This window comes from Muscardinus avellanarius (assembly GCF_963383645.1).
Source record: "Muscardinus avellanarius genome assembly, chromosome: 16".
Classification (NCBI taxonomy): domain Eukaryota; kingdom Metazoa; phylum Chordata; class Mammalia; order Rodentia; family Gliridae; genus Muscardinus; species Muscardinus avellanarius.
Window position 1 is genome coordinate 72552369 of NC_137802.1, and position 27414 is coordinate 72579782.

Sequence of the window (27414 nt, forward strand, 5' to 3'; positions counted from 1 at the left end):
CGCGGCCCTGGGCCTTGCTGGGGGCGGGGGTGGGGGCGCGGACGTCAGCCGGCCGGGGAGCCCCGTCCTGGCCCAGGATCCCCCCCCCTCCCCGGACCTCAGGATCCCGGGCCCGCGGCTCCGTGGGGGTGGGGAGGAGGGGGGTTTCGCTCCCTTTGGAGACACAGCACCCACGGGGTAGGGGTCCGGGGCGGCTCCACGCACACTGGGTACCAGGATCCTAGAAGAGGCTGCGCACCCTGAATTAATGGAGGAGCCCCCCCCCACCCCGATTCTCCAGAACCCACTAGAATCCCTGGGCCCCGCTAGGGTCATGAATGCTACAGGTGGGGGGCTGGATGAGGAGGGCTCAGGAAGCGAGACCGCCCACCCCAGAGCCGCGGTCCGCAGTGTTGGGGGGAGCGCACTCCACACCCCCCCCCCAACGCCCTACTTTTCTCTGCCCTGGTCCTGTGAAGCTCTCTGGAGAGAGAAAAGGCAAATTTCTCCTTTCCTTCTTAAGGCTTTTCACGAAGTAGTCGAAAGTAGTCCTTGGTCGGGTTCTTATCTGCCGGGAGGATCCTAGACGGAGGGAGAGAGGCACCTAGACGCTGGGCAAGTGGGCTTCAGGAACAGTGAGTGGTGAGGGGCCTGGTGGGTCTCCGGCCGAGCCCAGGCCCCTCTGCAGCCGGTGTTGACATCCTCTCTGACTGTCACCGGGACTTTGACCGCTCTGTTCAGACCACTCCTTAAAGGGAAGACAGCCAGGCCCGCACTTGTAATCCCAGCATTCGGAAGGCTGAGACAGGAGGATCCAGACTCGAGGCCAGCCTCAGCTACCTAGGCCCTCCATAACCTAGTGAGACCCTGTTTAAAAACAGAATAAAAAATAGGGCTGGGGTGTGGCTTGGAGGTAGGATGCCCCTGAGTTCAATGCCCAGTTTTGCAAACAAAACAAAACAAAAATAACTTAGGGAAGCAGATTTCCTGCTCCTGAACTCCCCTCCCCGAGGCTGGGCTCTCCAATCCCACCCCCTGACTGCTGCCCTGTGCTCCGCCCCACCCTAGGAATGCCCGCTGCCGTAAAGGCCTGGGTCAGGCCAGGCCTCCCGCTCCACCATGGCCCCCAACACCCGCTGCTGCTCCCCTGCGGCCCTGCAGCGGAGGCTGCCCATCCTGGGGTGGCTGCCCAGCTACTCCCTGCAGTGGCTGAAGATGGACTTCATAGCTGGCCTGTCGGTCGGGCTCACGGTCATCCCGCAGGCGCTGGCCTATGCAGAGGTGGCCGGACTTCCACCCCAGGTGAGAGGCTTGGTCCCACAGCCCACCCAGAGGCAGGGCAGAAACCGTAGTACCAAGTCTAGGCACCCTCACGGCGCCCAAGGAACCCTCGGTTAGTAAGCGCTAGCATGTGACTGCCCGTGGACACCCATGACCCTGGATTGTCCTCTTGGGGCCAGAGGGATGACTCATGGTGGCCTTACAATACTTCCTCAGGGCCGGGCATGGCGGCGTGTGCTTGTAATCCAGGATTTGGGAGGCTGAGACAGGAGGATGGTTCATGGCCAACCTTAGCTACTTAGTGAGATTCTTTGCAACTCAGTGAGACACTGTTTTAAAAAATAAAGAATCGCCGGGCGTGGTGGCGCTTGGGAGGCAGAGACAGGAGGATCGCGCAGGTTCGAAGCCAGCCACGTGCGCTGGCTTAGGAGACCCTGTTTCCAAAATGAAAATGTAAAAATAGGTCTGGGAGTGTAGCCCAGAGGTAGAAGGGCTTCCAGGAACCCCAGTACCACCAAAAAATAAATAAATAAAAATAAAAAATAAAAAAAATAAAGAATAAGCCAGGCATGGTGGCGTACACTTGTAATCCCAGTGCTTGGGAGGCTGAGACAGGGGGATCACACAGGTTTGAAGCCAGCCTCAGTTACTTAGTGAGGTTCTCAGCAACTAAGTGAGACCCTGTTTCCCAATAAATTATAAAGAGTAGGTCTGGGACAGCCGGGTGTGGTGGCGCACGCTTGTAATCCCCGCGCTTGGGAGGCGGAGACAGGAGGATCACGCAGGTTCGAAGCCAGCTGTGCTGGCTTAAGAGACCCTGTTTCAAAAAAAATAAAAAAGTATGATATAGGTCTGTGAGTGTAGCCTGGAGGTAGAAGGGATTCCAGGAACCCCAGTACCACCAAAAAAAAAAAAAAAGGAGGTCTGGGAGTTTAGCCCGGAGGTAGAAAAGCCCCTGGGTTCTACCCTTAGTAAAACACACACACACACACACACACACACACACACACACACACACACACAATTAAATAAAGAAAAAAATAAAAAATAGGGCTGAGGGTGTAGCTCGGAAGTAGAATGCCCCTGAGTTCCATCCCCAGTACTAAAAATAAAAATTACTTAAAATTACCACTTTCTAGCTGGGTGTGGTGGCACACGCTTGTAATTCCAGCATTCAGGAGGCTGAGACAAGAGGATTGTGGCCAGCCTCAGCTACTTAGCAAGGCCCTCGCAACTTAGTGAGACCTTGTTTCAAAATAAAGAATAAAAAATAGGGCAGGTTGTAGCTTGGAGGTTGAATGCCCCTGGGTTCAATCCCCAGACCTGCAAAAAACAAACAAAAAACAAAAACCTCACTTCCTCAGGCCCTGGACATGAGCATACAGGCCTTCCAGCTCTCAGCAGGAAGCACTGGCCCCCACTTCCTCTGGTCCTTGGCGCCCCAAGGCCCTAGTTGATGTCAATAGAAAAAAAAAGTCCCGCTTCCTGCAGGTCCGCCATGGTGGTCGGTGGAGGGTGGGGGCGTCCCGGCCTTTGTGCTGGGTGCTGGGTCCCCGTCAGGGCCAGGTGGCCACCGTGCGCTCACTGCTCTTTCTCTGACAGTACGGCCTCTACTCTGCCTTCACGGGATGCTTTGTGTATCTCTTCCTGGGGACATCCCGGGATGTGACCCTGGGCCCCACGGCCATCATGTCTCTCCTGGTGTCCTTCTACACCCTCCATGAGCCCGCCTATGCTGTGCTGCTGGCCTTCCTGTCGGGCTGCATCCAGCTGGCCATGGGGTTGCTGCGTTTGGGTAAGACTCTGCCTGTGAGCTGTGCGTTGGGGGGGCTGCAGTTCCGCTTTCCCTGAGGCACCAAGGTATGCCGGGAATGACCTTGACCTCAGCCTTTGCTCCCTGGATGGGGGGGCGTGCCCTCAGCTCCCCCACTGTGCAGAGGGTGGATGTGCCTAGAGAAGTACCTGGACTCAGGACCCAGACTCCATTTCCTGTGCTCCAGAATCAAGTAGAATCGGGAGGCTGAGACCGGAGGATCGCGGTTCGCGGACTGCCTCAGCCACTTAGTGAGGCCCTCTGCAACTCAGTGAGACCCGGTTTCAAAATAAAGAATACAAAACAGGGGGGGGGGTGTAGTTCGGAGGTCGAATGCCCCTGGGTTCCAGACCCGCAAAAAAAATTAAAAAATAAAAAAAATCAAATAGAAGGCGCTGCTTGTGGGGCGTGGTGGTGCACGCTTGTAATTCCAGTATTTGGGAGGCTGAGACAGGAGGGTTTGGGTTCACAGAGAGTCTCAGCTACTTGGCGAGGCCCTTTGCAACTCAGTAAGACCCTGTTTCAAAATAAAAAATAAAATAGGGCTGGAAGTGTAGCTCAGAGGTAGAATATCCCTGGGTTCAATCTCCAGTACCACAAAAAATAAAAATAAAATAGAAGGCGTCACTCACCCGTCCCCTGCTGCGATGCCCGCTCCTCAGCTCTCTCGAGCGACAGCCACCGCCCTCTGGAGCCTGGGAGAGCTGGGACGTTCAGCGTTCCCTTTGGCTTCCAGGGTTCCTGCTGGACTTCATCTCCTGCCCGGTCATCAAAGGGTTCACCTCCGCCGCCGCCATCACCATCGGCTTTGGACAGGTCAAGGTAGGCATGGCGCCCACTGTGTCCTCTGGTCCCCGCTAAGTAGCCAAAGGCTAGTCCTCATATTTATAGCCAGGAAACATTTGACGTTGGGATTACTTACCAGAGTAGACCAAGAAGCGCGTGACACGCCCCCCCAACTTGATAAAACTACCTTCCTTGGGACTGATGTTGGGTAGTGGTCAGATTTTACAGCTGATTTGGGGAGCCTTTAAGTGTACCCCTAGCTCTTGCCTGAGTTTTTATGCCAGGGTGCTTGGTTGGTAGAGCAGGAGGGTTCTGCTGGGCGTGGTGGCACATGCACGTAATCCCAGCACCTGAAAGGCTGAGACAAGAGGATCAGAGGTTCGAGGACAGCCTCAGCAAGTAGTGAGACTCTCAACAATGTAGTGAGACCCTATTTTAAAATGAAAATAAAATAAGCCAGGCATGGTGGCTCACACTTGTAATCCCACTACTTGGGAGGCTGAGACAGGAGGGTTGCACAGGTTCAAAGCCAGCCTCAGCTACTTAGTGAGGCTCTCAGAAACTTAGTAAGATCCTGTTTCCAAATACAAAAATATAAAATAGGTCTGGGAGTGTAGCTTGGAGATAGAAAGTCTCTGGGTTCCATCCCCAGTACCACAAAATAAATAAATAAATAAATAAATAAATAAATAAATAAATAAATAAGAAAGAAAGACTGGGAGGCTGAGACTGGAGGATCGTGGTTCACAGACAGCCTCAGCTACTTAGTGAGGCCCTTTGCAACTCAGTGAAGCCCTGTTTCAAAATCAAGAATAAAACATAGGGCTGCGGGTGTAGCTCAGTGGTTGAATGTCCCTGGGTTCAATCCTCAGTACCACAAATTTTTTTTTTTTTTTTTTTTTTTGCTGGTCTGGGGATGGAACCCAGGGGCATTTGACCTCCAAGCTACACCCCCAGTCCTATTTTTTATTCTTTATTTTGAAACCGGGTCTCACTGAGTTGCAGAGGGCCTCACTAAGTAGCTGAGGCTGTCCGCGAACCACGATCCTCCAGGTCTCAGCCTCCCGAATGCTGAGATTACAAGCGTGCACCACCACGCCCGGCTTTAGTTAAGATTATTTAAATGCCACAGTTTTTATGTTTCTATTTAAAACATCTGTTAGAATAATCAGAATCCAGCCGGGCGTGGTGGCTCACGCTTGTCATCCCCGCGCTTGGGAGGCTGAGACAGGAGGATTGCACAGGTTCGAAGCCAGCCTCAGCTACTGAGTGAGGCTCTCAGCAACTTAGTGAGACCCTGTTTCCAAATAAAGCATAAAATAGGTCTGGGAGTCTAGCCTGGAGGTAGAAAGCCTGTGGGTTCCACCCCAGTACCACCAAAAAAAAAAAGTATAATCAGAATTCATGGATAGCACCACCTGGTCTGGCATTGCTCCAGGCACGATGGCTTTGTGCCTTTCCGTGGCACCCAGCACGGTGCTTGGTGTAAAGTTGGGGTGCGCCACATTGGGTGAGTGCCGAATGCAACTGAACTCCGGCCTGCAGATGGGGCCCCAGTGGCAGGCTCGGGCCACCCCGCCCCATGACCCAGGTCGCCAGCAGCACCTCTGCAAGGCATGCTCCCAAGGCCTGGGGCTGCTCCAGGTGGCCCTGGGCAGGCAGTGTGAACAGGTCAAGGTCAGCGCACGTGCGTGCGTGTGCGTGCGTGTGTGTGTGTGTGTGTGTGTGTGTGTGTGTGTAGGCAGCCAGCTCTTTCCACGCCCTGCCCCTCTGCAGGGCACTGGACACGTCTCTGGTGTTTCTCAACACACCCTAGGAGGTAGGTCTGTCACTGTTCCTCTCAGAAGACAGGTCAGCAGGCCAGGCGTGGCGGCGCACACTTGTAATCCCTGCGCTTGGAAGGCTGAGGCAGGAGGATCGCGCAGGTTCAAAGCCAGCCTCAGTAGCTTAGCGAGGCTCTCAGCAACTTAGTGAGACCCTGTTTCCAAATAAAATATAAAAAAATAGGTCTGGGAGTATAGCCCGGAGGTAGAAAAGCCCCTGGGTTCTGTCAGTGTCTAGCACAGTGGAGACCTGAGGGTAGAGCCTTTTAATCACGGGACACGGGATGCAGGTTTCATGTGCACCGCATGTGTTACTGAGAGAGCAATCAGACTTCCAGCTTCTGTGGGATCCATAGACAAGTTAGCTATTTCAGACATTACAAGGTTATCTTAAAGCAACAATGGGTGTGTATGAGTAAAGCCAAAGGACTGGTCTCAAACTTAAAACAATTCTTTGTTTTACAAATAGAAGCAAAGAACACCTGTGACCGCTGGTAACATCTCAAGCTGTTTATCATACCAATAAAATTATCGGAGAGATGTCTGTGCTGGGAAGGACGTGCAAAGAGGCCCGGAGCCGCTTCCTGACCTTCACGGGAACTTGGCAAAACTCGAGCTCACTGTTAGAGGAAGTGTGCTCGCCTCCCAGCTGGCCTTCCACGCTGCTTCTCAGGAGCCAGAGATGCTTCGTTAGCCCTTCAAGCAGGAGCCTGCATCTCAGTGCTCTCACAGGGTTCCACCCCTAGTGACACACACGCACACACACAAAGACAAGTCAGCTACAGATGAGTGTGATCTCTCTCTCTCTCTCTCTCTCTCTCTCTCTCTCTCTCTCACACACACACACACACACACACACACACACACACACACACGACTGGGCCTACTTGGTAAACACACTTTGGTGGAGGGTCTGCTTATATTCTGGAGACATTTTCAGCTTAGGTGCCAAATATTTTGTTTCCTTTGGTCCTGGGGACTGAAGAATGCATTTATTTATTTAATTTACTTATTTTTGTGTTATTGGGGATTGAACCCAGGGGCATTCTGCCTCTAAACTACGACCCAGCCCCCCCCCCCCCTTTTTGGTACTGGGAATGGAACCTAGGAGCCTTCTACCTCCGAGCTACACCCCTGCCTTATTTTTTATTCTTTATTTTGAAACAGGGTCTCCCTGAGTTGCAAAGGGCCTCACTAAGTAACTGAGGCCGTCCGTGAACCACATTCCTTCTGTCTCAGCCTCCCAAATGCTGGGATTACAAGCGTGCGCCACCACACCTGGCTTTTATTGTTTTATTTGGAAACAGGATCTTGCTAAGTTGTGGAGGGCCTTGCTAAATTGCTGGGGCTGGTCTTGAACTTGTAATCCTCCAGTCTCAGCCTCCCAAGTACTGGAATTACAGACATACACCACCACTCCCAGCTTTGAAGACTGATTGTATATATGTTCCAGTGGAAAAAAACCAGCTTGTTGCATTCCTAGTAGGAAACCCAACCTGAGTTTTGAAACCTTGATTGATTGAGCCAGGTCAGAAGCCCTGGGGCTCAGAATCCCTCAGTGTCTAGGCTGTGGCCCCTACTCAGGGTTTGCAGCAGATCTGAGGGGCTGGGGGATGTCAGAGCTGCACCCCTGGCAGTCTGGGTCTCAGATTCCCCGCTGATAAACGCTGCCAAGTCTCAAGTGTCTTAAAGAACTAAAGGCAGGGAGTAAAGGCCCTAGGCCCTGCCGAGGATCTCTGGGCTGCCAGCACATGGACAGCCTGATTGGCCTGGACCCCACTCTCTGGGAGCCAGACACTGCAGGGTTCTTTGGTTAGCAGGATTTTTCCTTCCTTCCGTCAGGGGGAGGTGCCAGGTGGGGCAGGGAGTGACGGACGTGGCCTCAGGCCAATGATGGAGGGGCAAGGGCAGGCCTTCTAGTGAGGGCTAGGCGGCAGGCCAGTGGCGGGTGGGGGTGGCCCGTGGTGGGTCCCAGGGCCTGACTGCAGAGCTGGTCTCTGCTGGGGGCGGGGGCAGATTGATTTCCCATTTCAGACACTTCCTTGATCAAACACTGTGAGGGCTTTCTTTCCGGAAGCCAGCTGAGAAACCAGCTTCGACCTCCTGCTATCCTCTTTGAGGATTCGGGGATGGCGGATCCTGTCTCCAGGAGGCCCAGGGCTCCTGCCCCAGCACAGGCGGGGTGGGGGAGTCGGGCACAGGGTGTGGGAGGCGGGGCTTCCGGAGCAGTCATCTCATCTGCTCTCTGTTTGGACAGAACCTTTTGGGACTGCAGAACATCCCCAGGCAGTTCTTCGTGCAAGTGTACCACACCATCCTCAACCTCGGGGAGACCAGGTACCCTGCCGGCTTTGCTTTCTTCCCCCAGATAAGGAAGCCCTTCCCTGCAGGCCTCAGCCCAGGCCACACCTCTGTGTCCACCCCAGGCGGGCATTTGTCCCCTTCTGAGGCCTAGCTACTCAGACTGTGCCCAGGAAGCTGGTTAGACACGCAGACGCCAGGCCGGACCCCTGCTGGGTCCGCTTGGCGCTTTAACTTGAGCCCCAGGGGATCTCTGAGGACCCTGGGAGAGGCCCAGCGAGGCCTCCTGTTTCTTGACTGGTAGGAGTGGGAAGGGCCCACCTAAAGAGTCTCTCTGGCAAGGTTCTTATTTACCAGATGCCAGTGGGATGCCCCAGCTCAACCATGAACAATGGGGAGTAAGACTCTTCAAACAATCTCTGCTGAAGGGGCCTCCCTCCTGGACCAGCCAGGGTCCCTCTATCCCCTCTCCTGCTGGGACCAGAGGAGATGATTGTGGAGCTGCGGAGGGGCTGCCTGTGCAGAGGCCCAGGGCAGTGGGGGCGATCCTGGATGGCTTCCTCCCAGGACCTGAAGGGGGCCACTCGCTGGCTGTCAGGATAGGGGTCAGCCTCCCGGGGCAGGGGAAGTGGACAGGCCCTCGCCGATGGTGCCGTCCAAAGCCCCCCAGAACAGACAAGGCAACTGTAGCCCTGATGCGTGGGCTGGTGGCCGGGCTGCCCCCAGGGGCCTCTCGGCTCCCAGTCCTGCATGGGGTTGTGTACTCACTGAGATCCGAGTGACGTTCTGAAATCGAAGAGGGATGTGGACTATATCAGAGAAAACAATAAAAGCCATTGAGAGAGACAGAGAGGCCTTTGGGTGAGAGCTGTGCCCAGGAGGGGCTCGTGCGGCCATGCGGGGTGACCAGCCCTCTGTCACAGGGTGGGCGACGCCGTCCTGGGACTGGTCTGCTTGGTGCTGCTGCTGGTGCTGAAGCTGATGCGGGACCACGTGCCTCCGGTCCACCCCGAGATGCCCCTCGGCGTGCGGCTCAGCCACGGGCTGGTGTGGACCGCCACCACAGGTGAGGGCCTTCTGGCTGCACGGACAATGTGCAAGTGGGCCACGTGCTAGGGTCACCGACGGCCCTAAGTCCCACCCGCTAGATTCTCTGGTCTGGGCACAACGTGAGCGTTGGGATGTCGGGGAGTCATGAGTGGTTCTGGTCTGCAGCCAGAGCTGAGCACGCTCTGGAGTAGATTCAAGCGGAGACTTTGCAGCCAGGGGACCCTTGGCAACATTGGGAGACATCTTTGGTCCACGCTACTGAAGGAGGCTGTCACCGACACCCATTAATGGTGGAGCTGGGGATGCTGTTGGACACCTGACAGCCTCCGGTAGCAGTCAGCTGGCTCCAGACCTCAGCAGGGCCTGGATTCAGAAAACCCAGCGTGCATGGTCCCTGAGAGAGAGACAGACAGACAGACAGACACCAACCTATCCCCTGAGACTGTTGGCTTTTCTCTAGCTGTGCTCTGGCCTGGAGTGACAGTCTAGCTCCAGGCATCAACTGTGCAGTGCAGGCCAAGTCAGTTCATGAAAGGATCTGTTGAGAAAGGCCAAAAGCTGGGCGTGGTGTCGCACGCTGGTAATCCCAGTGCTTGGGAGGCCGAGACAGGAGAATTGCAGGTTCGTGGCCAGCCTTGGCAACTTAGTAAGGCCCTCCGCAACTTAGTGAGACCTGGTTTTAGGGTGTTTTTTGTTTTTGTTTTTCTGTTTTTGTTTTTGGTGGTACTGGGGGTGGAACCCAGAGGCTTTCTACCCCCTGGCTACACTCCCAGACCTTTTTTTATATTTTATTTGGAAACAGGGTCTCACTAAGTTGCTGGAAGCCTCACTGAGTAGCTGAGGCTGGCTTCGAACCCTTGCGATCCTCCTGTCTCAGCCTCCCAAGCGGGGGGATTACAAGCGTGCGCCACCACGCCCGGCTAGGGTTTTTTTTTTGTTGTTGTTGTTGTTCCTGGAAACCCTTCTACCTCTGGGCTACATTCCCAGACCTACTTTTTATATTTTTTTTATTTGGAAACAGGGTCTCCTATGCCAGCAAGGCTGGCTTCAAACCTGAGCGATCCTCCTGTCTCAGCCTCCCAAGCACTGAGATTACAAGTGTACACCACCACACCTGGCAAGAGACCCTGGTTTTTTGTTTGTTTGTTTGTTTGTTTGTGGGTCTGGGGATAGAACCCAGAGGCATTCAACCTCCGAGTACACCCCCTGCCCTGTTTTTCATTCTTTATTTTGAAACAGGATCTCACTAAGTTGCAGAGGGCCTCACTAAGTAGTAGCTGAGGCTGTCCCCGACCCGCGATCCTCCGGTCTCAGCCTCCCGAATGTTGGAATTACAAGGGTGCGCCACCACACCTGGCTGAGACCCTGTTTTAAAATAAGAATAAAAAATAGGGCTTGGGGTGTAGCTCAGAGCAGATGCCCCTGGGTTCCATCCCCAGTACCACAAAAAAAAAAAAAAGGCCAAGACAGAGACTGTGGGCCAGGCAGGGGCGTGGCCATGGCTTGCCCAAGTGCCATTTTCCAGGAGGTGAACACCCTCCTCTGTGCGTCCTGCTCCCTGCAGTTGCCCAGGTGGGCTTAGAGGTCCCATGACCGAGCACTGGAGGTGGTACCTAAACAGGAAGGCACACAGAAGAAAGTAGGGAAGTGTTGGTGTTTCTGAACCTTATGAGAAATAAAAATCGCCCAAGTGTGGCTCTGCTCTCAGGGAGGTGGAGAAATCGAACAACGGGGGGGTGGGGGGGCAGTGCACACATGCGCGCCAGGTGTAGTGGCACCTGCCCGTAATCCTAGTATTTGGGAGACAGAGATAGGAGGATCTCAGATTCGAGGTCACCCTCAGCAACTTAGCAAGACTCTGTCTCAAAATTTTAAAAGTTTTAAGAAAAGACTAGGTGTGTAGCCCAGAGATAGAATGTCCCTGAGTTCAACCCCCAGTACCAAAAATAGCCCCAAACAAAAAATACTCTGTTTATGCCGGGCGTGGTGGCGCACGCTTGTAATCCCCGCGCTTGGGAGGCTGAGACAGGAGGATCACACGGGTTCGAAGCCAGCCTCAGCTACTTAGTGAGGCTCTCAGCAACCTAGTGAGACCCTGTTTCCAAATAAAATATAAAAAAGGTCTGGGAGTATAGCCTGGAGGTAGAAAGCCTCTGGGTTCCACCCCCAGTACCACCAAAAAAAAAAAAAAAAAAACTACTCTGTTTATCGGTGTCCCGCAGTGGTGTGTGCTCAAGGTCACCTGTGCAGGTGGAGTTTCCCTGGGTTTGGCCGGGTGGAGTCCCCCTCCCAGGTGTGTTTTTGTCCCAGTGACTTCTCCAAGCCCGAGGAGATCAGATCTCACCACCATCTTCTCGTCCGCCTTAGCTCGCAATGCCCTGGTGGTCTCCTTTGCGGCCCTAGTGGCGTACTCCTTTGAGGTGACTGGGTACCAGCCTTTCGTTCTCACTGGAGAGACGGCCGAGGGGCTCCCTCCAGTGCGGGCCCCTCCCTTCTCAGTGACCACGGCCAACGGGACAGTCTCCTTCGCTGAGATGGTACAGGTGAGCGGAGGTGGGGCCCGCATGGCTCAGGCTGTGATGTCCTGGCACCTGGCGCTGTGTCCCTGGCGCTGTTCAGGGACAGGAGGTCTGGCTCCAGCTAGGACTTGGGTCCTCAGGAAGGGGCACCTGTGGGGACAGCTGGGAAGAGGCCCACCTCGGATACCACCTCGGGGCACCCATGTCTTTCTGCCTTCAGCGCCCAGAGCCTCTCCTCCTCTGGACACTGGTTTGAGAGTGCATTTGCCAACTGGAAGTGGTGATGCATGCCTGTAATACCAGTACTGGAGAGGCTGAGCCACAAGAATTACAGGTTCAAGGCCAGCCTCAGCAACTTAGACGGTTTTTTTTTCCTACCTCCGAGTTACACCCCCAGCCCTATGTTTTTTTCTTTATTATTCTTTATTTTGAAACAGAGTCTCACTGAGGTGCAAAGGGCCTCACTAAATAGCTGAGGCTGTCTGTAAACCCAGATCCTCCTGTCTCAGCCTCCCAAATGCTAGGATTACAAGCATGTGCCACCACACACGACTTGACATCCTGTATCTTTTTTTTTTTTTTTTTTTTTTTTTTTGCGGGTCTGGGGATGAAACTCAGGGGCATTTGACCTCTGAGCTACACCCCCTGCCCTGTTTTTTATTCTTTATTTTGAAACAGGGGTGAGACCCTGTTTCAAAATAAAGAGTAAGCCGGGCATGGTGACGCATGTTTGTAATCCTAGTGCTTGGGAGGTTGAGACAGGAGGATCGCACAGGTTCGAAGCCAGCCTTAGTTATTTAGTGAGGCTCTCAGCAACTTAGTGGGACCGTGTTTCCAAATAAAATATAAAATAGGTCTGGGAGTATAGCCCAGAGTAGAAAAGCCCCTGGGTTCCACCCCCAGTACCACACACACAAAAAAAAGAATAAAAAAATCAGGCTGGGGATATAGCTCGGAGGTAGAATGCCCTGGGTTCAATTCCTAGCACCACAAAAAAGTATAATAAAAAAAAAAAAGTTAGGCATGGTGGCACATGCTTATAATCTAAGTACTTGGGAGGCTGAGTCAAGTGGATGGTGGGTTCGTGGCTAGCTTTAGCTTCTTAGTGAGGCCCTCTTCAGATTATTTAGCCCTTGTTTCAAAATAAAAGAATAAGGTGGGCATGGTTGCACACGCTTGTAATCCCAGCATTTGGGAGGCTGAGACAGGAGGGTCATAGTTGGCGGCCAACTTCAGCTACTTATAAGGTCCTTTGCAACTCAGTGAGACCCTGTTTCAAACTATAGAATAAAAAATAGGGCTGGGGGTGTAGCTCGGAGATAGAATGCCCCTGGGTTCCATCCCCAGTACCACAACAGAATAAAAATAAAAAATAAAAGAATAAGATAGGATTGGGGGTACAGCTCAGAGGTAGAATACCCCTGGGTTCAACCCAGTACCACAAAAAAGAAAAAAAGATGTATTTGCTGGGTTAGCACTTTTCTCCTTCACAGCGAGGACTCTTCCTTGCTCCTGTGAGCCCACAGTCTTGCAAACTGAGTGCTTGGGCCTCCACTAGACAGGAGAGCCGGTCCTGCCCTGGCAGCCCCTGTCCACACCCCGCCCTCTCCCTTGAAGGCACCCACATCCCTCTCTGTCTCTCAGGACATGGGAGCTGGCCTGGCCGTGGTGCCCCTGATGGGCCTCCTGGAGAGCATTGCAGTGGCCAAATCCTTCGGTAAGATCTCTGCCACCCAGCTGCCCCGAGCTCGCAGGGACTCCTCCCCGAGGCTAACTGCCTGGCTGGGCGACCTGCAGTGGGGAGGAGGGGGGTCTGGGGATAGAACCCAGGGGCATTCGACCTCCCAACTACACCCCCTGTACTGTGTGTGTGTGTGTGGGGGGGGTACTGGGGTGGAATCCAGGGGCTTTTCTACCTCCGGGCTATACCCCCAGACCTCTTTTATACTTTATTTGGAAACAGGGTCTCACTAAGTTGCTGAGAGCCGCACTAAGTAGCTAAGGCTGGCTTCGAACCTGTGCGATCCTCCTGTCTCAGCCTCCCAAGTGCTGGGATTACAAGAGTGCGCCACCACCCTCGGCTGTATTCTTTATTTTGAAACAGGGTCTAAGTTGCAGAGGGTCTCACTAAGTAGCTGAGGCTGTCCGCAAACTATGGTCCTCCAGTCTCAGCCTCCCGAATGCTGGGATTCCAAGCCTATTCTGCCACACCCGGCTCCGCCTTTATTTTGTTTTAAATTAGAATTTTTTGGTCAGGTGTGGTGGTACACGCTTGTAATTCCTATACTTGGGAGGCTGAGACAGGAGGATCACGGTTCACCTCCAGCCTCAACTACTTGGTGAGGCCCTGTGAAACTTAATGAGACCTTATTTCAAACTAAAGAATAAAATGCCAGGCGTGGTGGCCCACGCTTGTAATTCCAGCATTCAGGATGCTGAGACAGGAGGATCGTGGTTCGCGGACAGCCACAGCTACTTAGTGAGGCCCTCTGCAACTCAGTGAGACCCTGTTTCAAAATAAAGAATAGGGCAGGGGGTGTAGCTCAGAGGTCAAATGCCCCTGGAATTCCATCCCAAACCTGTAAAAAAAAAAAAAAAAAAAAAAAAAGAATAAAAACTAGGGCTGAGGGTATATCTCAGAGGTAGAATAACCCTGGGTTCAATCCCCAGTACCCCCCCCCCAAATTATAATTTTTATCTAGGTAATATTTGGTCATTCTTTAAAATGTTCATTGACAAGCCAGAGGTGGTAGCGCATGCTTGTACCCCAGCGTTTGGGAGGATGAGAGAGAAGGATCGCGGTTTGCAGACAGCCTCAGTTACTTAGTGAGGCCCTTTGCAACCCAGTGAGACCCTGTTTCAAAATGAATAAAATATAGGACTGGGGGTGTGGTACTTGGAGGTAAAATGTCCCTGGGTTCCACCCCCAGTACCACAAAATAAGTAAATAAATAAATAAATAAATGTGCATTGACTATTCCTAATCGGAAAATGCAAAATTCAAAATGCTGTGAAGTCTGGAACTTTCTGCGTGCTAATGTATTCAACAGGTGGAAGGTCGAAGGATGCGTAATCAGTAAAGTTTATGCAAGTGTCCCCAAACCTGAGCAGCTCTAAAATCCTATACGCTCTGGTCTGACAGGGACGCTCACCCTGTACAGTACAAACGGCTCTTTGGTTGGAAACCTGGTCAGGGTGTCCTAGTCAGCTTTCAGGCAGCCTGCTCGGTGTGGACGTAGCCGCCTGCGGGGTAGTCGGTGCCAGCCCCTGGGGTGTGGACGCTCCCATGGCTGACAGGCCTGGAGGGTCACGTGCGGAGCTTTCCCGCCGTCGGATGAGATGCAAGTGCGCCAGGGCTCGATGCTCCTCCGCACACAAGCTGCTGCTACTTATGTGGACACAGGAAGCCTCCGGCACAGTAAGACCGGGTCAAGTTAGGGTGTGGCGAGTTGTATGTATTATCTTTGTTTTTTCTTTGTTCTTGTTTTTGTGGTCCTGGGGATTAAGCCGAGGGGCATTGTACCTCTGTGCTATACCCTTGGCCCTATTTTTAATTTAATTTAATTTTTTGCAGTACTGAGGATGGAGCCCAGGGCCATTGTACCTCTGAGCTCCATCCCAGCCCTGTTTTTTATTCTTTATTTTGAAACAGGGTCTCGCTGAGTTGCAAAGGGCCTCACTAAGTAGCTGAGGCTGTTTGTGAACAGCAGTCCTCCTCTCTCAGCCTCCCGAATGCTGGGATTACAAGTGTGCGCCACCACGCCCGGCTTTCACATCTTTAGATTAGGCGTGCTCTAGCTGTCTGAATGTATTTTTATTGTATATTTAAACACTTAGAATTATAAGACTTCGACAGTGCCAAACACAGAAAGGCATGACCCATTTTTCATCTCAGGAGCATTTTCCTTTCAGCGTGTCTATCCAGTGATGATGGTTGTGTTGTCCATTCTTTTTAGCTTCTCAGAATAACTACCGCATCGATGCCAACCAGGAGCTGCTGGCCATCGGTAAGACCCCTTCCCAGCCGGGGCCTCCGTGTGGCTGAGCTGGCCAGGCGCGGTGGTGGTCAGGATGAACCAGGGTCTTTGCAAGTATTAGCTCAGACTCCCCCTCAAGCCCTGAAGGTTCCCTTTAATCCTGGAGTTGAGTTGACAGGTGTGGACCACTTACTAAGCACCCGGGTACCACACCCTAGGTCTGTAACCTGGTTCTAGGCCAAGGAGTGCCCCAAGCGGTGCATCCAAGGAGGGGCAGTGGGGCCGGGCCGGGGAGGGAGGGTGTGGCCGGGTGCCATTCTGGGGAGTCCCCTGAATGCGCCTCTCCACCCTGCGGACTCTCTGCAGGCCGGGGCTTTTGGGAGGACGCAGGAGGTGGGTGGCCAGGTTGTCTGTCTGTGGGTGGGACCGTCGGGTTTATACCTGGGTTTCCTTTTATCCTCACAAACTGACTTCTCTAGGGGAATGTTTTGATATCATAGTGTGAATCTTAAATGTCCAACGTGACGTGGACCCTGGGGGCTCTCTAGCACATCCCTTGCCCTGTGTGTTGGACGGGCGTCCAGCCTAGCAGCTCAGGGGTTCCTTCCCAGCAGCCTCGGGGCTGGGCCCCAGGGGCCAGCGGAGCACTCCTCTCTGTGCTCCCCTTAGCCGGCACGGCCAGGTGAATGGCGGTGTCTCGCTTCCCATGAACCACACACGGCAGGCCTCTGAGACCCCCCGCCCCCACAGACCTTCCAACTGATTTCTCAAGCTGCCTGGTCCCCTCACCCCAAAGATAGCACCTTCAGTCCCCAGCAGCCGCACAGCGGTGACCACACCGCCATCCTGACAGCCAGCGAGCTCCCGGTGCGGCCTATGGAGCCGTGGTCCAGGGGCGGCCACAGAGCTCAGGCCAGAGATTCCTGGGTCTGATCGGGCCAGAGCAGGGACTGTGCACATCGGCCGCCAGGAGGGAGGGGACCCTGGGCGTGTGCAGTCTTCATGCGGCCTCTGCCTCGACCTCTGGTGCCAGGACCCCTGGTGATCACAGGTGCACACAGGGTCGTGTGACCCCAGAGAACCTGGCACCGGACAGACCCCCGCCCGAGCTGTCAGACGAGGGCGCCTTGAACCTGTCCGTGACCGCCGTGCCAGGTTTTACAAAGTGCGGGAGACTGGTTGTAGTGGAGATCTCCGTCCTAGACAGACTATGAGTGCGGGCTGCTGCTTGGGTTCTGGGCTGAGCCTGGTGCCCTCCAGGGTGGTTCACTAGCACCACCTGGGGATGACAGTGCGAGCCCTGCCCTTTGGTCCTCACCTGGGGTCATCTCAGGCGGGCAGAGGTGGGGTGAGGGGAGCTTGCTGGGCTGAGTGGATGGCAGCCATGTCTTCTGGGCACATCCTTCCCAGCCACACTGGGGAGATGTCTGTCCTCTCTCTCTGTCACTCATGGGGGAGGCATGTTTATGCCACCTGGTAAGGCTGGAGGCAGAGTCAGGGCTGGGGCTCAGTTGTGAAATGCTTGCCTGGTACATGGGCTGGGTTCCGTCCCCAGGAAAACACACACACACACACACACACACACACACACACACACACACACACACTCAACAACAACCTGGGCAAACTCACAAAGACCAGGGCTCGCGTGTTCACTCCCTAGGGGCTGAGGGCCAGACGTGGGCTCCTGGGGTGCCCCCACCTCCCCTGGCTAGGCTAGCTGTCGCTCTCCACTCCCCCCACCCCAGCTCCTTAGCCCTCCGTGTGGTGCCCGGTCTCTTGGTAAAGTGCCATGTTCTCCCCAGGCCTCACCAACGTGCTGGGCTCCCTGGTGTCCTCTTACCCGGTTACGGGCAGCTTTGGGCGGTGAGTAAGCATGGCCTTCCATCTCTGCGCCTCGAGGGAGGGCGGCCCGGGGCCCCCACGGCCCAGGCTTGCCGCCTGTCTCAGTCTCTGTCAGAGGCCGGCCTCCTGACAGCCCGGGGTCCCTGGGAGCCCCGCACAGCCAGGCAAGGGGCTCCGGCCTGCCCGGCTGGATGGCCTCTGTGCTCCAGAGACGCGTTTAGTACTAGGAAGTCCCGGGCACCTGGAAGCACTCCCAGCACATTGGTGCCCAAGTCAGTTCCCAGGAGAAGGTGGGGACAAGAAGGCCTGAGGCTCTGCCCCGGCGAGTCAGCCTTCAGTGCCTGCTAGACCCCACGTGCCTTCCTTGGGTCAGGAAGACGTGGGTGACCCGGGGCCCAAAGGAACATTGCCCTGCGGTGCCTGGTCACTGGGCGTGGGCAGAAGGCAAGCAGGGAGACCTGAAAGGGCCTGTGCTTTCGGACTTGCATCCTCCTTTTTTTTTTTCTTTTTTTCTTTCTTTTTTTTTTTTGCAGTACTAGGGATTGAACCCAGGGTCAATCTACCTCCAAGCCACACACACACCCCCCAACCCGATTTTATTTTTTTATTCTTCATTTTGGAACAGGGTCTCACCAAGTTGCAGAGAGGGCCTCACTAAGTACCTGAGGCTGGCCACGAACCCAGATCCTCCTGTCTTGACCTCCCAAGTACTGGGATTGCAAGTGTGTGCCACCATGCCCGGCTTGCATCCATTTTTTTTTTTTAGTACTGGGGATGGAGAGGCATTCTACCTCCAAGCTACACCCCAGCCCTATCTATCTATCTACCTATCTTTCTTCCTTCCTTCCTTCCTTTCTTCTCTTCTTTTCTCTTTCTTTCTTTCTTTCTTTCTTTCTTTCTTTCTTTCTTTCTTTCTTTCTTTCTTTCTTTCTTTGTGGTACTGGGATTCCTGGAAGCCCTTCTATCTCCGGTCTACACTTCCAGACCTATTTTTTAAAATATTTTTTTATTTGGAAAAGGGTCTCTTAAGCCAGCACGTCTGGCTTCAAACCTGTGCGATCCTCCTGTCTCCGTCTCCCAAGCATGGGGATTACAAGCGTGTGCCACCACGCCCGGCGCTTTCATTCTTTATTTAAAAACGGTCTCACTGAGTTGCAAAGGGCCTCACTAAGTAGCTGAGGCTGTCCTCAAACAGGGATCTCCCTGTCTCAGCTTCCCAAATGCTGGGATTACAAGCAGGCACCACCATGCCCAGCTATGCATGCTTTTAATAATCAATGATAGCCTGGTGTAGTGGCATACTATTGTAATTCCAGTATTTGGGAGGCTGAGACAGGAGAATCGCAGGTTCACAGCCAGCCTCAGCTACTTAGTGAGGCCCTCTGCAACTTAGTGAGACCCTGTTTTGAAATAAAGAATAAAAAAGGTCTGGCAGTACGGCTCGGTGGTAGAGTGCCCTGGATTCCGTCCCCAGTGAAACACACGCACACACACACACACAGAGCTGAGGGTGTAGCTTGGATGAAGTTTGCTTCTGGGTTCAATTTCCAGTGCTACAACCAATCAATCAATCAATCAATCAATCAATCAAGCTGGGCATGGTGATACACGCTTGTAATCCCAGCATTTGGGAGGTTGAGACAGGAGGATCACAGTTTGTGACCAGCCTCAGCTATTTAGTGAGGCCCTTTGCAACTCAGTGAGACCCTGTTTCAAAGTAAAGAATAAAAACTAGGGCTGGGCCAGGCGTGGTGGCGATGCTTGTAATCCCTGTGCTTGGGAGGTAGAGACAGGAGGATTACGCTGGTTCGGAGCCAGCCTTGCTGGTTTAAGAGACCCTGTTTCCAAAATAAAAAAATATAAAATAGGTCTGGGAGTGTAGCCCAGAGATAGAAGGGCTTCCAGGAACCCTAGTACCACCAAAAAACAAAATAAAAACAAAAACAAAAAAAACCTAGGGCCGGGTGTGGTAGCGCACGCTTGTAATACCCGCGCTTGGGAGGTGGAGACAGGAGGATCACATAGGTTCAAAGCCTGGCGCACTGGTTTAGAGACCCTATTTCCAAATAAAAAAAATATAAAAATAGGTCTGGGAGTGTAGCCTGGAGGACTATGGTTTCCAGGAACCCCAGTACCACCACACACACACAAAAAAAACTAGGGCTGGGGATGTAGCTCAGATATAGAATGCCACTGGGTTCCATCCGTAGTACCACAAAATAATTAATTAGTTAAATGCCTGGGGGTGTAACTCAGAGTAGAATGTCCCTGGGTTCAATCCACAATACCAGGAAAATAAATAAGACAGCCCGGTGTCTTGAATTCACGTTCTCCACGATGGTTGGCTTCACCCCTCCCCGGCCTGTGGCCCCGGCCTGTGCCCCAGCCGGGTCCTTTGGAAGACAGGATAGAGGCCCCTTTTCTGTCTCTGGCTGCTGGGAATCAACAGGCCTCTGTTTTCTTCCAGGACTGCTGTGAACGCTCAGTCGGGGGTGTGCACCCCAGCGGGGGGGCTGGTGACCGGTGAGCCCCCGCTTTCTTCCCCTTGTACCCCTGTAGCGGGGGAGGGGAGCGCAGTCAAGGGAGTCCCCCAGGACGGCAGGGTGCCGGTCCTGGCACGGGTCCCCACGCCGGGGGAGCTGGGCCCTCCCCGGGGACGCGGCCCTGACGTCGCGGCGCCCGCAGGTGCGCTGGTGCTGCTGTCCCTGGGCTACCTGACCTCGCTCTTCTACTACATTCCCAAGTCCGCGCTGGCTGCCGTCATCATCATGGCTGTGGTCCCGCTGTTTGACATCCAGATCTTCAGGACGCTCTGGCGCGTTAAAAGTACGTACGGGGGCCCAGTGCGGTGGTGCACGCTCCTAAGCCCAGCTCCCTGGGAGGCTGAGGCAAGAGGGTCACAAACTTGAGGCCGGCTGGGGCAACTCAAAAACTACATAGGAGCCGGGCGTGGTGGGCACGCTGCTCATCCCAGCCTTCGGGAGGCTGAGACGAGGATCGAGGTTCACAGCCCGCCTCAGCTACTTAGCGAGGCCCTTTGCAACTCAGTGAGACCGTTTCAAAATAAAGAATAAAAAATAGGGCTAGGGGTGTCGCTCGGAGGTAGAATGCCCCTGGGTTCCATCCCCAGTACCGAAAAAAAAAAAAAAAATTGTGAGCTGGGCATGGTAGCTCACGCTTGTAATCCCAGAACTTGGGAGGCTGAGGTAGGAGGATCGCGGTTCACAGCCAGCCTCAGCTACTTAGTGAGGCCCTCCGCAACTTAGTGAGACCCTGTTTCAAAATAAAGAATGAAAAATAGGGCAGGGGATGTAGCTCAGAGGTCAACTGCCCCTGGGTTCCATCCCCAGACCCACCAAAAAAAAAAAAAAAAAAATACAAAGGGCTGGAGGTGGAGCTCAGTAGTGGAGTACTTGTCCAGCTTGTCCAGGTCCTAGGTTTCATCCCCAGTGCCAAAGTAAATAAAGAAATAAAAATACAGATATGCTTGTACACACACACACACACACACACACACACACACCCCTCCTTCAGCCCCAACAGGGCTACAGCTAGGGTTGTCCTGGGCCAGTGCCTGGAAGGGCAGGAGGTGGCCTGGAGGCTCGAGGCCAGCTGTGGGAGGGGCTGGGCCTGCAGGGGCTCTGCCCAGCTCCCCCTCCCCTGGGGTGACCAGCAGGCCCAGCCTGCAGCCCCTGGCCCCCCTGGGAGCCACTGCCAGACCCAGGGTCCTGAGCCAGTAGTTCCATTCGTGAGCGAGGTTTCCGTTTGGTTTATTGCAGAGGGGTAAGTGCTTGGGTGCCCGCCTGGTTCTTTCCAGTCAGCCCCAGTGAGACCCCACAAAAGGACCCTGATTTGTTCTGTGTCATTGGCTTTGTCTTTAAGAAAGCCTTGAAGCACGAGAGGGCACTGCGTGGAATGGAATAGTCGCTCCTGAGGGAAACTGAGGCCGGGGAAGGTGGGATGGTCTGAGTCCGTGCAGCAGGGGTGGGCCGTGGGGCTGACCCTGGCCTTGGCGCTTTACCCCCCAACATCCCGGCCAAGGTGCCCTGCCTGGCTCTGGGGGTCGTGGGATCCCTGCCCAATCCTCAGCTATCCCTCCCCGACTGGGCGCCCCAACCAGCCCCACACAGGAGGCCGTCCTCTTCCTCAGGCCCCGACTTGAGCTCTAGCCGCAGCCCCCAGCCGCTGTCACCAAGGGAGACTGAGGCCGGCTCCAGAACGGAGGCCCCTGGGGCCGCTGTGTGAGGAGCCAGGAGGCCGTCCTGCTGGCTGGCGGGGTGTGGGGCCCGGCCGTGAGCTGGAAGCTGAGCGAGGGGGCGCCCCTCACCCACACCTCTCCTAGGGCTGGACCTGCTGCCCCTCTGTGTGACACTCCTGCTGTGCTTCTGGGAGATCCAGTACGGCATCCTGGCGGGCGTCCTGGTGTCCCTGCTCCTCCTCTTGCACTCCGTGGCCAGGCCCAAGACCCAGGTACCGCGGGGCCAGGCGTGTGTGAGCGGGGCTCCCCGGCCTGGTCATCTATATCTAGAGCTTCCGGAGGGGCCCTGGTCCCAGACGCAGCTGAAGGTGACCATCCTCCTGTAATCCATGGTCCGGGGATGTTGGGGCCTCACGCCACCAGCCACCACGTGCTCCTGTGACCCCCGCTGTGGGTGGCTCTCTGTGCTCCAGGACCCCTCTCCTCCCTCCACCTTTGCAGGTGTCCGAGGGGCCGGTCGTTGTCCTGCAGCCTGCCAGCGGCCTGCATTTCCCTGCCATCGAGGCGCTGCGGGACGCCTTACTGAACCGGGCCCTGGAAGGTAGGTGGCCTGGGCATGCTCCCACCTCTGTCTGTGCCCACCCTGGTTCCTTGTGGCCCCAAGACCCAGCCTCGGCCCTCAGGGAGACTCACGGAGGCCCATGAGCTTTCCAGCGTCATTGAGCGGTGTCCCCTGAGCATAGGACAGTCCCCGTGGGGCACTCAGCCCAGAGACTGCTCCGCCATCAGCTTCAGCAAGGGCCACATGCCCAAAGCGTTGCCCTTGTGCTCATGAGGACCTTGCACCCCCCGGGGAGCTGGCATTCGGTGGAGCCAGGTGGGCAGGTCTCGGAAGGAGGCAGCAGAGCTGTCACAAGGCTCCTGTACCCCATTGCCTTGCTGGGTGGCTTGGCCCCAAGGACTGGCCCTGGGAGGCATGGACTGCCGTGCCCGGCATGATGGCTCAGCCCTCTCCCCAGTGTCCCCACAACGCTGCGCAATCCTGGAGTGCACCCACATCTGCAGTGTGGACTACACCGTGGTGCTGGGGCTCAGTGAGCTGCTGGAGGACTTCCATAAGCGGGGTGTTGCCCTGGTCTTCGTGGGCCTGCAGGTAGGCGTTCACCAGCCTCTGGATGAGGTGGGACAGCAGCCTTCCCCGTGACATCCCTGCCCCCCTCCTGAGGACCCAGAGCCTGGCCCTTTGCTGGGTGGCTCTGTCTCTGCCTCTGGCCTGGCAGGTTCGCACCTTCTTCCCCATCACATGAGGAATGGCTGTCCCTGTCCTCTGTGGGGTCACAGTTGGGGCCCTGGGCCGGGGACACCCAGCTCGAGATGTTACCCTCGGTGTCACGTTGGCAGAGCGCTGGCCCAGGGGTCTCTGGAGACGCTTCATACCCATGACCCTCTTCCAACAGCCCGGGCAGCCTTCCTCTCCACCTGTGTGCTTGGGAGAGAAGCAGCGCCTCACCAGGCCGCCCGGCGTGTCCTGCCAGGCCGCCGGCCACTGGTGTGAGGGCAGGCGCACCCGAGCCCAGCATAAAGCTTGTCTGCCCCACAGGTGCCCGTGCTCCGCACCCTGCTGGCCGCTGACCTCAAGGGCTTCCAGTACTTCTCCACCCTGGATGAGGCAGGTGGGTTCACACCAGAGAAATGGAGGAGCAGGATGGGACGAGAGAGACAGAAACTACAGGGAAGGGGAGGATGCAGTGCCCGGCTCCAGAGGCCGCGGACAAGGGGAGCCGGAGCCACACTTGGCAGCGGGGGAGCCTGAAGAAAGGCCCTGGCACACTGCTCAAAGCCCTCTTCCTCTCTCTTTTTTAGATATGTATGCATTTGGTATAAATGCTTAATTTAATGTTCAAATAAGTGGAGAAATAGCTAGGTGTGGTGGAGCACGCTTGTAATCCCAGTACTTAGGAGGCTGAGACAGTAAGTTTGCAGGTTTGAAGCCAGCCTCAGCAACTTAGTGAGACCCTGTTTTAAAATAAAGAATAGCTTGGACCAGACGTGGTGGTGCACACTTGTAATCCCCGCGCTTGGGAGGCTGAGACAGGACGATCGTGCAGATTTGAAGCCAGCCTCAGCTACTTAGTGAGGCTCTCAGCAACTTGGTGAGACCCTGTTTCCAAATAAAATATTAAAATAAAATAGGTCTGGGAGTGTAGCCCAGAGGCAGAAGGCCCCTGGGTTCCACCCCCAATACTGAAAAATTAAAAATTAAAAATAAATAAAAGAAAGAATAAAAATAGGGCTTATGGGTGTAGCTCAGAGGTAGAATGCCCTTGGGTTCAATGCCCAGTACTAAAAAAGAAAAGAAAAGAAAAAGATAACATGTTTCCAAGCCAGGCACCATGGCACTTGGAAGGCTGAGACCTGAAGATTCTAGGTTAAAGGCCAGACTCAGCAACTTAGGGAGACCCTGATTCATAATAAAAAGCCGGAGCTGGGTGTGGTGGCGCACTCTTGTCATCCCAGCATTCAGGAGGCTGAGAACAGCCAGAGGATCGTGGTTCACGGACAGCCAAAGCTACTTAGGGAGGCCCTCAGTAACTTAGTGAGACCCTGTTTCAAAATAAAGAATAAAAAATAGGGCTGGATGTAGCTCAGAGGTAGAATTGCCTCTGGGTTCCATCCCCAGATCTACAAAAAAAATTTTTAAAAAGTGTGGTGGCACATGCGTGTAATTCCAGTAGTTGAGAAGCCGAGACAGGAGGATCGCAGGTCCAAGGACAGTCTCAGCAAGTAGTGAGATTCTCTTCAACCTGGCAAGACCCTGTTTCCAAATAAGAAATAAAATTGTGTTGAGGTATAGCTTGAAGAAAGAATACCTCTGGGTTCAATCCCCAATAAACATATACACACATGCATGCACGCACGCACACATACGAAAGTAGAAATAAAAATAAATAGAAAGAAAGAAAGCGAGCAAGCGAGGCTGGGGAGGTAGCTCAGTGGTAAAGCGCTTACCTAGCATGCCCGAGTCCTGGATTCTTAGCACTGCAAAAAAAAAAGAAAAAGATGATTTTTGTGTCTGGCTTCCTGGGCTCAGCATGCCTTCCGTGAGACACCTCCATGTCGTTACTAGAAGCAGTTCAAATGTAAGGAAAGAGCCGGGCGCAGCCGCAGGAAGGCGCTCCCGGCACACCCGGCGGCCTTAGCCACCCGGGTCTGTGAGGTGCTCAAGGATGAGGCGTCTCCGCAGTCAGGCGTGCTGGCCCAGTGGCCTGCCACCCGTCCAGGACACCAGACCCTCAGACGCCCACCTTTTGTTTTATTTATTTACTTTTTAATTAATTAATTTTTTGTGGTATTGAGGGTGGAACCCAGAGGCTTTCTACCTCCAGGCTATACCCCAGACCAATTTTATACTTTATTTGGAAACAGGGTCTCACTCAGTAGCTGAGGCTGGCTTTGAACCTGTGCAATCCTCCTGTCTCAGCCTCCCAAGCGCGGGGATTACAAGAGTGTGCCACCACACCTGGCCTACTTTTTAATTTATCTTTAATTTTTGTGATACTGAGAATGGAATCTAGGAGCATTCTGCCTCTGAGCTACACTCCCAGCCCTACTTTAGTTTTATTTTGAAACAGGGTCTTACTAGGTGGATGAGACTGTTTCCTACTTGCTGAGGCTGTCCTCAAACCTGTGATCTTTGTGTCTCAGCCTCCCAAGTGCCTGGATTACAGACGTGCCCTGCCATGTCCAGCTAACCCCATCCCAGGAATGACCCATCCTCCCTCAAGTTTTGTTTTTTGTTTTATTTTGGTACTGTGGATTGAGCCCAGGGGCTTTCTACCTCCACACCTCAAGGCCTGGTGTGTGTGTGTGTGTGTGTGTGTGTGTGTGTGTGTGTGTGTTGTTGTTGTTGTTGTTGTTGTTGTTGTATGCAGAATTTGCAAGAAATGGGAGACTCGAGAGCCCAAGGGAAATGTGCCAATTGAAGCCTTTATTAGCTGGCCAGCAGCAGAGCCCTCAGTCTGTAATCAGACCAGAGGGGCGCCCCGACTGCCCGCGGTAGGGGCTTTTAAGGGGTAGGCAGGCGGGTTACAGAAGCGGAATTCCCCGGTTAGGAGGTGTTGGGGGAGGGGACCGCACACAGGAATTTTAGGCAGAGATAAGCCTTGTTGGGGGAAGGGGTAGTCTCCTCCCTGCGGGGACTCATTCCTAGGGGAACAAGGTTAAACTTTAGATTTGCCGCTGGAAACAGGAAGAGGGAGGGGGATTCAGTTACCCGGTAGTGCCTGGTGAGATCAAACTGAGTCTCCTCTGCTTCCACAGTGTGTGTGTGTGTGCGTGTGTGTGTGTGTGTGTGTGTGTGTGTGAGTGTGACACAGAGAGAGAGAGAGAGAGAGAGAGAGAGAGAGAGAGAGAGAGTGTGTGTGAGTTGTTGGGACTGGCCTTTAACCTACAGTCCTCCTGTCTCAGCCTCCCAAATACTGAGATCACACCTGTGAGCCACCATGGGGGTGCTGTGGCTCTTTTTACTTTTCTTGGTGGTACTGGGGTTCCTGGAAACCCTTCTACCTCTGGGCTACACTCCCAGACCTATTTTATACTTTTTTAAAATTTGGAAACAGGGTCTCTTAAGCCAGTGCGGCTGGCTTCAAACCTGCGCCATCGTCCTGTCTCCGCCTCCCAAGCGCGGGGGATTACAAGCGTGCACCACCATCCCCGGCTCTTTTTACTTTTTATGTATTTTTATTTTATTGGGGATTGAACCTGGGGGGCATTGTACCTCCAAGCTTCACCCCCAGGTCTGTTCTATTTTTATTTGGACACCGGGTCTTGTGGAGTTGTTGATGGTTTTGCCAAGTTACTGAGGCTGGCCTTGAACATGTGCTCCTCTGGGCTCAGCCTCGAGCACTGGGATTCCAGGCCTGGTGCACCTCGCTCAGCACTGGTCGCTTTTGGTTTTTTTTTTGTTTTGTTTTTTTGGGTGGTACTGGGAATGGAACTCTTCCACCTCCGGGCTACACTCCCAGACCTATTTTTATATTTTTTATTTGGAAACAGGGTCTCTTAAGCCAGAGAGGCTGGCTTTGAACCTGTGCCATCCTCCTGTCTCCGCCTCCCAAACGCGGGATTACAAGCGTGCGCTACCATGTCCGGCTTGTGTGTGTGGTACTGGGAGTGGAACCCAGAGGCTTTCTACCTCCGGGCTATACTCCCAGACCCATTTTTATATTTTATTTGGAAACAGGGTCTCACTGAGTTGCTGAGAGCCTCACTAAATAGCTGAGGCTGGCTTTGAACCTGTGCGATCCTCCTGTCTCAGCCTCCCAAGCGCGGGGATTACGTGCCTGGCTTTTTTTTTTTTTTTAAGTGCCTGAAAAACTTTCCTTGCAGACAAATATCTGAGGCAAGACCCGGGGGCCCAGCCCTACCACGCCTGTGAAGACTCTGTCCCGGAACACAGGATCGCGCTACTGAAGGCTTAGTGGGTCGGGAGGGGCGTGGGGTGTTGGAGGTTCTTCCAGAAGGTTCCTGTCACTGTGGCGCGATGCCGGATGCCGCCTGGTAGCTGGCCTGAGGGCCGAGGAAAGGCTGCGCAGGTGACCTGGGGAGCCGGGAGGCCCTGGGATACTGAGGCATTCCCTGGGACAGTTGAAGACACCTCCCCGTCTACTGGGCAGCTCCCTTCTTGACAGTGGCTTGGTGAGAGCTTTCCAGAATGACCGAGGAAGTGAGGGGTGGGAGCAGGGGTCTCCAGGACCCTCCTGCGTTCCTGAGCCCCCTTCCCACCAGGCCCTCCCTGGCCGGGGAGAGAGGGCGGGAGGGCCCCTGGAGATGCCCGACCTCC

The 27414-nt window shown here is 54.3% G+C and overlaps 1 protein-coding gene across 1 annotated transcript; it reads left to right on the forward strand.

Annotated features, from left to right (window-relative positions):
* Window positions 1–1066: 1066 nt before the first annotated feature.
* Window positions 1067–27052, forward strand: SLC26A11 (solute carrier family 26 member 11; the record flags this gene model as incomplete). Its single annotated transcript, XM_080714262.1, has 16 exons — window positions 1067–1281; window positions 2863–3055; window positions 3810–3895; window positions 7940–8019; window positions 8907–9049; window positions 11401–11576; window positions 13197–13269; window positions 15509–15559; window positions 17335–17395; window positions 19842–19897; window positions 20060–20200; window positions 21717–21844; window positions 22074–22173; window positions 22592–22725; window positions 23173–23245; window positions 26961–27052. The coding sequence occupies exons 1-16, from the start codon at window positions 1099–1101 to the stop codon at window positions 27050–27052; spliced, it is 1770 nt and encodes a 589-aa protein (XP_080570388.1). The 5' UTR covers window positions 1067–1098.
* Window positions 27053–27414: the final 362 nt, after the last annotated feature.